This window comes from Osmerus eperlanus, chromosome 7 (genome assembly GCF_963692335.1).
Source record: "Osmerus eperlanus chromosome 7, fOsmEpe2.1, whole genome shotgun sequence".
Lineage (NCBI taxonomy): Eukaryota > Metazoa > Chordata > Actinopteri > Osmeriformes > Osmeridae > Osmerus > Osmerus eperlanus.
Window position 1 is genome coordinate 18,665,547 of NC_085024.1, and position 9,282 is coordinate 18,674,828.

Sequence of the window (9,282 nt, forward strand, 5' to 3'; positions counted from 1 at the left end):
AGTAAGCATTTTACACATGCACATATGCACATACGTCTTGTGTTCTTAATTTAAAGATGTCCTCACACCTTAAAGAACCTCTCTTTCTATACCTTATTTCCTTTATTTTACCCAGATTTTTTTCTCATTGTCATTCTCCTTCTCCCCCTTCAACGCATTTAGAAAAGTGGAGGATGATACCAGTGAACTCTAAGGCTTGAGGGACGGAATCAACAAACCAGACCGTTTCCACCCATCTGACATAATAAAGGAGAATAGGGGGGGAGGGGGCAGGTGTTTAGAACACTGATTCTGGGATGGGTGAGACTAGGCCTACTACACATTCATGTACTGTTCAGTGCACATGTAGTTCCAGAGATTTGTGGTGTTTCTACAGGTAAACATCTATTATATTGTATGTGGTAGAAAAGGTGTGGATATTCAATTCAACAAACAAGTGTAACGATAGTTGAGTGTTCATTAGTCCCTCCGTGGTGGGCAAGATTGGAATAATAAGAACAGCTAAGTCATCAAACGTTATTATGTTTCTGTAGGATAGGCGTACACATATGACAATTTAATTCAAAGTTAATGTCAATGATTAATTTTAAAAACATCTAAAAAACATAACTGTGGTAAATTGTCGTTTTTCAACTCGGTTCTTTCATGTCTGACACGTAGCTAGTAATTCTGCGATTGCAGAATTCGGTTTCTTCTGTGGAAATGACGATGGCAACATAATTAACATCAGAAATTTTAAACAGCTGGTCAAAACTCATGAACATGCGTGATCGACAAGGAATTAGCCTCCTCCCCACTCCAACTGTGTAACTTTAAACTCAACCCAATTCCAAATCCAGTAAACCTGTTGAGCGTCATAAGGGTGTTGGCGCTGTCTTCTGAACATTACTTTACGCTACGCTACCTCTCTGTTGTATCTCGCTGCCAGATTTCCTGATATTTTTCCTTCCACACTTCCATTTGAGTATAACGCGTATCCAAGGTAAGTCACTGTTTATATCAAATGAGGAGCCCAATGCTATCCAAATCGGCAAAAGAGATGAGAACCACTGCAGTATCCAAATTACTATTCGTCTGATATCATTTTATTCCACACATTTTACTCGTCAAATGCTTCTTGGAGTTAATGTAAGTCCCCTATTTTTTTGCTGTTAGTGTTTTCTCCAGTTGTTATTATTACTGTTCTTAATACTATGTCATTGTGTTTTGTCGTGATGGACAACGTATTCGTGTGTAGGCTAATTCAACCCATTGTTCATAATATTTTTCCAAACGAAAAATATGTGCGCGGTTTTTGCTGTGTTTTGAATACGATCATTTTGACCACTTTTGAACATTACTGTTTAGCAACATTTGCAATTATTCTACTTTAGTACAGTATGTGAAGACATGCCTTGAAGTTTCAGAAAAACCTCTGGACGTTCTAAAGACTATGGTAGCCTACCTCACGAGCGCATGTACAGTGCGCGTTTAACGAACAATGAACGTTAAGTCTAGCATCTTTGCTAGCATCAATGTAATTCTCTTCTTCACCATCAGATATGGATGTCTGCCTCTACGCATTTTAGAATTATTTCCGTCTAGCCTCTGCTAGGTTTCAAATGCGGAAAAGCCGAGTAAAATGTGATCAGGATTCTGGATGTCAAACAGTGCAGTCTGAAGGAAGTAGCCTCGCACGTGTGTATGCTCGACCCAGCGTGTTTGATTCTATATAGGCCTGTCCACACCGTTCTAGCTGGTCTCAAAGGAAGATGGATTAATGGCATAGAAGATGGTTGGATTGAAATGGATGAAAAGGGCATCAGGACATGGCCCGGTGTCACAAGAGTAAGCATATCCAAGCCTAACGTGAGCTACACCTAGTATATACATATTAATGCCATTATCTCTTTGGAATTTGACTAGGTAGGTCAGATTCAAATGAATGGAGGATGAAACTTTGACCTCAAGGTACTGTAACTTACAGAAGTCTGTCTAGATCAGAGAGGAAAGGGGGAAAGAAGACGCTGGTAAGATGCAGTGTGTCACACCTCCTCGCTGAGGTATGCTTCACACCTCTGCAAGGTGATAATCCCAGTTGAACCTCTTCCTATCTGCATAGTCTTTAGACTCACATGACTCTTCATGTGAGTCAGATGGCTGAGCGGTTAGAGAATCGGGGTAGTAATCAGAAGGTCACTGGTTCGATTCCTGGCCGAGCCAAAATGACATTGTCTGTCGTTGGGCAAGGCACTTCACCCTACTTGCCTCTGGGGAATGTCCCTGTACTTAGTTTAAGTCGCTCTGGATAAGAGCGTCTGCTAAATGACTAAATGTAAAATGTAATGTAAATGACTCTTATCCATCACTGAGACACCAGCACTCGCATCAGAACACGCACGTTTGGGTTTCAACCATCACCTATAGGCCTATCAAGCAAAATCATCCTTCCATAGCCTGTCTCTCCTTTTGAGCAGGACAGTTGTTTCTAGCCCTCCAGCTCCTTTGAAACACAGGCAGAAGGAGATCTCAAAAACCAGTGAGGCTGTTGAACCAGTGAGCCTGTCGCCAACTGTGTAACTGCTAACCTTGTGACGAGCCCAGATGACTCATGGTTATAATATGCTGTCCTTAGCACCCTCCCTTCTTCGCTGAGCCTAGAAGAATCGCATCAGAGCTCTACTGTGGCTACTCTCTTGTCTGACGGTAGACAACATGGCAGCTTTCAAAACAGTGAAACAAGTAGAGCACAGTTAACTGACAAAAGCACAGCTGAAAAGTATTTTTGGTCTCTTTTTCTTTTTTACCCCCCAAAAAAGTTATTTCAGAGGATCCAGTGTGCTCATTGCAGACACAGTTGTATGACTTTAATTTCACTCAGACTTTTGTGTGTGTGCGTGCACACACTACAGTCGCACTACAAAGGGCAATGCCTATTCTCAGTGGTATGTTTTGTTCCTAAATTAGCTGCGTTTTGGATTCCTGTATCCAGGCACCACATCCTTTATGAGGCTGCCAGACATGAACACACACACACGTGTATACACACTCACAATCAATGGGCAGCTAACCTTAAAAAGGGGGTGAAGAGCTAAAGGGTCTGCCATATTAGAGAGTAACTCGTGCACACACTCGCATACAACAAACCGCATACTCAGATTGACTTCAATGAACTTACTGTTATAGTAAGACTTCAAGACAGCCGAGAGCATCAGCAACAGGTATTAGGCTAACCATTTGTCTGTGGCAATATGTGATGTTGTGGGAAAAAGTTGTGCATTATGTTTGTGTGATATCATGCACATGATCTGGAATTCCTTTAATTTCCTGGTTTTAAACCCCACATTACAGGAGGCCGGATCCAGCCAGCCTCCATCGCCGTAGGCCCCAGCTGGGCACAGTGTTTACCCCAGGAATGAAAGGCCTTCAAGGCCAAGCAGCCTCAGCCTCCTGTCCCTTTTATCCCTGTGGGTGCTTGGAACTTTATCCTGCTCAGTTTCTTTTTGAAGCCCTCTAGTACAGCGCTCCTGACCTCTAGGTCTTTCACCCTTGCCTGTACAAATCAGATCTGGGTTGTATATTTGAACAGCTTTTTTGTAGACTGAGAGACTGGTAACAGGTTGTGGCGACCAAAGGACTAACACGCCAGGTTGGAGCTCAGCATTTTTAATAATGCTGCAAAGGTAAGGAATAACACTGTATTTGGGAATAAGAGAAGGTAGAAATACATCACAAACTTGAACAGTGAAAGTGAAGTTCTGTATTTGGGAATAAGAGAAGGTAGAAATACATCACAAACTTGAACAGTGAAAGTGAAGTTATGAGTGATGATGGAAAAAATAGTTTGTGTTAAAAGGACAGAAAGGGATTGCCGTCTGAGGAGGAAAGAAGATATGGTGGGGGCTTTAGTAAAGATGTGCGTGCAAAGACAAGGAAGTGTATCTATTTGTGCCCCAATACAAATGTTAAATTATTCTAGCAGCTCAAGAACGAGAAACGGGTAGTCAGTAACAAACAACTAGATACAGTCAGACTACTATGTAGTCAGGCAGGGCAGCATGACCCAACAGGAACACTGGTGTCTTTTATACAAGGGAGTGGCCTGACTGCATGTCAGCCTTCTTGCATCCCTGCCAGCCTGCTTGCCTTTCTGCCTGCTCAGGGAGAAGGATGGGTACAGAGGGTTGGTGGATATAGTCAAATTGCTGCTCGACTAAACCATCCACAATTGCACTGTCAAATCCTCTGACCTCCTCTCCTACCCACACCCTTAACTAACATTTACTTTTGGTATACGACTCTCCCTTCAGAGCTCTCTCTCCTTCAGAGCTCTAACTCTTTAGCTATAACTCTCTTTAATCTATCCCTTTATTGTCTTTTTCTCTTCTGTTTTCTTTTCTTTTAAAATTCTACTTTCCCTTTTGATATTTTCTTCTGTCTCTCCTGCCTCCATCTCTTCTCTTTCCATCCCCCTTTGGATGGGAACATGAAGCATGCACGACTAGTTTCTGGAGAGGTCAGTTCTTGCCTCGCTCCTGTCACCTTGTTGCCAGACTTGGGTCTGGGGCAGCTGCTTCTGCCTGGTCCTGCCAGACAATATGTATGGTATATCCGTGCCACAGTAGGACAGTCAGAACATCCTGGTATGTTTTAATGAGGATTCATGGACAGACATATTGGACACAGATGTGGCTCCTGAGAGCCAGGAACCCTTTTTATTTGATAACTCAACCCTCACTTTGACTCCTAGTGCAGTAGTAGTTCTAGTTAAAGGTATGCATTTGATTCTTATTTGGTGCAGGTGGGGATAAAAACCTAATTTGTCTGTCTGGTCCCAACTCTAGGCCTGGTTTGCTTGTGTATGTAAATGCTGAGGGTTAGCACATACAAATGGCTTTAAACTTGAAAAAGAGTTGCCAAAAAAAATGTGGAAAAACTTGTCGTCTTTTATCATCCTCATTGCATTCCTGAAGCCCAAACCATTGTTACTACACCCCTAAAGGAGTCATGTTTCTATTTGTTTTTCTATTTGCTTTGCATAACTGATCTGCAAGCCTGACCTTTTTCACCAACCTAACTACCTCTCACTGATTACTGCTAAGTTCTATTACTTTAAAACTAGACAATGTTTTTTAGGATAACATTAAGGCAAGTCCTAGATGGGAGAGCTTAAACATTTCTCACTCTGCATGGGCTCAGCTGGCCTGTAAGGTCATTGTGTACCAATCTAAATCAGATGAAATGTCGGACTCCAGGGAATGGCTTGTGATTGCGTCACTTCTCTGTTGACTTTGGGAGCCAGTGCGAGCCAGTTCTGGTTCCCTGGGAAGACCTATAGCTATCTGCCTGGCCAAGCTGGAGCTGGCTTTATCGAATCAGTATAGGACAGGGGGTAATTTAATTCAGCAATTGTCCAATACGATTGGAGCCTTAGTAGGCTTGTGGTTAGGAGTTGGCTTTTAGGTCCTGCTTGTACTGCTTGATCCTAAACTCAGATTGTTTAGGTCATTAAGATCCTGATGGATTTGAGTGCTCTTTTAGGGTAAGGCCTCTGGCTTCATGTTCTTTTAGAGGTTGGCCTATCCCAAGTCTGAACAAAGGACCTTAGACTTATGTAAATCTGCATTGAAATAGGCACATTTATAAACGGTTACTGCGTGGTTGGATCTCCCAGGTCTTTTTGTATTTTATTTGAATTGTTTTACTGGTCTTTGTTGTGGATAGAGAAGTGGAATAATACAAACTTTCATATACATCATAAAGTAGCCGCTACATACTAAAGCAGAATTTATTGCAGGGTTTGTGTCCAACGTCTCATGAAACCCTGGAATGCAGTTTTATAAATATACATGTATGCTTACAATGTACATGTATGGCTGTACACTCAAACATATTTCTCTCTTTTTGTTTGTTGAATTCAGGTCAAACAGCTCCAAGATGGCCATGATCTCAGCCTGGGTCTTGATGACAGGTGAGTGACGGGTCTTTACCTGTCGTCTCAGACAACACACTATCATCAGTTATTATGACCACCACCTCCTTCTCACGGAGGAAATTGTCACGGTCTTAAGAGTTTGTGTCATAATATAAACAAGATTTTGTTGGACCATATACAACCAAAGAAACTTCACAAAGCATGAGAAGGGCACAGTACATGAATCCATTGACCTTTTTAAGAATGCTATTTAAGGACAATCTCCTTAACATAACACAACCGTTACAAGTGCTACATTCACTGGCACAGCTGCCATTGTTGGGATGCCATTTCATGGAGCTTGTATTCCGTCAGCCTTACCATGTATTTCTGTTACTTCCCAGTTGTATCCCTGGTTTTCGCTGAGGAGCAGAAACGTATGTACCAAGGCTTTATGTGCCAGTTTCATAAATATGTTTTGTGTGTGTATTTGAATGGAGATATTGACCATATTCATAGATTATTCATAGGTATTAATTGATTAGGAAAGCGGGGTTTGCAGTTCACGCACAAGGAGAGACACCTGTATGCGTTATTCAGCCATTGTCTGCATGAAGGGTGTTTTTCACTTTCAAACTGACTTGTCACCTCTCTGACCCTACAGCTGAAGAGGACCCATTTACCTTTGGTAAGTTCACTAGCGTCTAGTGTTAAGTCCTGAATCGTAATATGATCCCTTGCTAGAAACAAACCTTTTCTTCTTTCTCCAGATTACCACAGGCTTCGTGTCGGTGGTCTGATCCTGGCAGCAGTCCTCTGCCTGATAGGCATCACTATTCTCTTCAGTAAGACTATAAGCATGAACTCGGTCTCATACACGCTCTTACATACACAGAAAGAGGGTGTATGTATAATTATTAGTTGTAGATATAGATGTGCATACATACAGACACACAAACGCATATGCACACTTATCTAGAGTGTCATTAATACTTCCCACAGAAAGCCTACTACAAAGACACAGTGGCAGATACGTGTGTTTGCTCACTTGCAGGTGGACACTGCCGATGCAAGTTTAACCAGGACAAGAGAAGGAGGACTGGAAGCAATGCCCAGCAGATGCTTAATGACCAAGGTACAACATCACCTTATTTTGCCAAGCATATTGTACTTAATTTGATCAAATGTTCTTTCTTTTTTTGTCTGATAAATTAGTTGAATAATTGGATGGAATCATTCTAATCTCAAAGTATTTTCCAGTTTCTACTGCATTGCGTTATGCGTGTACTTCCCTCTCAAAAGACATTTGAAGGAGGCAAACGTAGGAGAAGGGAGAGAATACATCCTCCTTAATCTCAGTAGAAAGGCAGTGTTTGAGGCTGTGGGTGGGTTCTAGTCCATCTGCCCTCCATATGTCTGTGTGTTGATAACCTGATGTCACACATGGCAATGGAGAGGCTTGTCTGGCATGCATGCACTGGCACAGATTTTCAGCCCAGCATCAGGTAGCACTGATCCCTTAGCCCTTTTGCTCACAGATCTGATACTGGGCATGGGAAAAAAACACAAATCCAGTCTATCTTTTTATATGGACAATAGTATCAGATCTTGTGTGGCATTGTGAGCAAGGGCATGTTGGATGGAACACATTTCCGAAGACGAAACGCAGTCATGGTCCTCGCTTTCCCACATGTAGCACGGAGAGGAAAAACAGTAGTGTCAATATTTCCATTATGACTCATCTGCTGTTTGTGTGTGTGTGTGTGTGTGTACCCCTGAGAGTCACAGGGTGAGATGCATATACTTGAAGAGAGTCTGAGACAGAAAGCAGGTAAAGGCACTACCATGTGTTTTAATTAACAAAAAAGGTAGCAATGTCAAGTCTTCCTCCACGGAGGGCTTCTCCTCAGGGAACCGTGCTTCACCCGGATTGGCCACTTAGGCCTGTAGCAAAAAAAACTACGTTAGGAATGGACAGTAATCATGCTAACATTTCTCCTGCTTTGTAGCTTGCTGTGTTTTTTTTCTCCATTTTGAGCCCCGTTGGCTCAATTTTTGTGGAGCGGAGTGTCGGTTAGCTGACGAGTCACAGCCGTGCTTGCTCATCAGCTAAGTGGGAAACGTTCCAAGATGCTGCACACGACATGGCCATGAGGGGGCCTGGGCCACTGTTGGTGCTGAAGACACTGGGGAGGGCTAGACTGGGGATGTGTGTGTTCCCCAAGATCAGAAGCATCCCTGCCCAATGTCCTCTGTGCTCAGTGTATTTGTAAAGCTAAATACTATTTGTAATCAGTGTTGGTATTTCCACGCTGGTCTGACCAACAATCTATTTCTGTGTTTCTTTCACCAGCTCGGGCCAGTGAGTGTTAGGAACCTAACCTGAAGCTGTCAACCGACTTCCTGCCTCTGCAACAACCAATAAACAATCTAAATGTGTGAAGGTGAATTATTATTATTTTTGGTCCAATCTAAACCTGTTAATTTAGATGGAGTGGAAGATCTCACCACCCTATTGCTTTAGTTGGACACTTGGAACACTTACCACCTGAACCAGCCTAGTATGCACACAAACACATGCACACACTACGTAGAACACACAAAGTAGGATCTTTTTTATTATTATATTCTTTTGTATTTAAAACTAAAAGGCAACTTCAATATTAATATTTCTGAGCTACTTGTTTCCACTTATTGGACATAAAATATAGGATAGACTGCTGTGTTGTTATACATGTTACTGTAGAAATTATTCCTATAAACTACTGGACTGCAGTATCATAAATCTCACCATGTTAATTGATGTGTTCATTAAGTTTTGTAGAATGTTGATAATTACAGTCATGTATGGTTTAAACGATTGTTAAATAAAGTCAGTGTTTCTATATCTCTACTTGTTGGTGTCATCTGTGGCTGATAACTAGTAAGTCAGTGATTTGTTTGTCATATGCACAGTATAACAGCAACACACATTTTGGGCAATGGAATTCTTACGACAAGGCAACAGTCACGTAGTAGGCATAAAAACGCAAACAAATGTTAATTAAACATTTCTAGCAAAAATTCCCCCAAAACGACAATGAAAGTAGCTCCAGTTGTAAATGGAGGTGTAAAGACCCCAAATCCTGAGCTTGGGGATGAATGAATGGAAGCTGAGCTGTAATCAATAAACAGCCTCCTCATATATTTGTCGTGCTTGTCCAGGTGGGAGGGGGGTGATGTCCACAGATCCCTTGGGGCAGTATGTGAATTACAAGGGGCCATAGGTGTCAGGAAGGGAGGAGCAGATGTGAGATCAGCGTAACCGGTCAAAGCACTTCGTGATGGTGGAGGTCATAGGTTACAGGGTGGCAGGCAGTCAAGCAAGTGATGAAAGGTTTCTTGGATAC

The 9,282-nt window shown here is 42.1% G+C and overlaps 1 protein-coding gene across 3 annotated transcripts; it reads left to right on the forward strand.

The window, feature by feature from the left end:
* The first annotated feature begins 775 nt into the window (after positions 1–775).
* Positions 776–8,786, forward strand: LOC134023418 (phospholemman-like). 3 transcript variants are annotated; one of them, XM_062465527.1, is made up of 7 exons: positions 776–982; positions 5,901–5,950; positions 6,298–6,330; positions 6,558–6,581; positions 6,664–6,738; positions 6,948–7,028; positions 8,247–8,786. In XM_062465527.1, exons 2-7 carry the CDS (start codon positions 5,917–5,919, stop codon positions 8,264–8,266), a joined length of 267 nt encoding a protein of 88 aa, XP_062321511.1. In that variant the 5' UTR covers positions 776–982; positions 5,901–5,916; the 3' UTR covers positions 8,267–8,786. The 3 variants fall into 3 exon arrangements, with proteins under 3 accessions (XP_062321511.1, XP_062321512.1, XP_062321510.1); XM_062465528.1 differs by having other exon boundaries at positions 5,910–5,950; XM_062465526.1 differs by lacking the exon at positions 776–982 and adding an exon at positions 1,006–1,128.
* Positions 8,787–9,282: the final 496 nt, after the last annotated feature.

Coding starts and splice junctions, on each gene's coding strand:
- LOC134023418 (XM_062465526.1), top strand. Junction 5,951..6,297: donor AGCCTGGGTCTTGATGACAG/GTGAGTGACGGG, acceptor GTTACTTCCCAG/TTGTATCCCTGGTTTTCGCT. Junction 6,739..6,947: donor AGGCATCACTATTCTCTTCA/GTAAGACTATAA, acceptor GCTCACTTGCAG/GTGGACACTGCCGATGCAAG.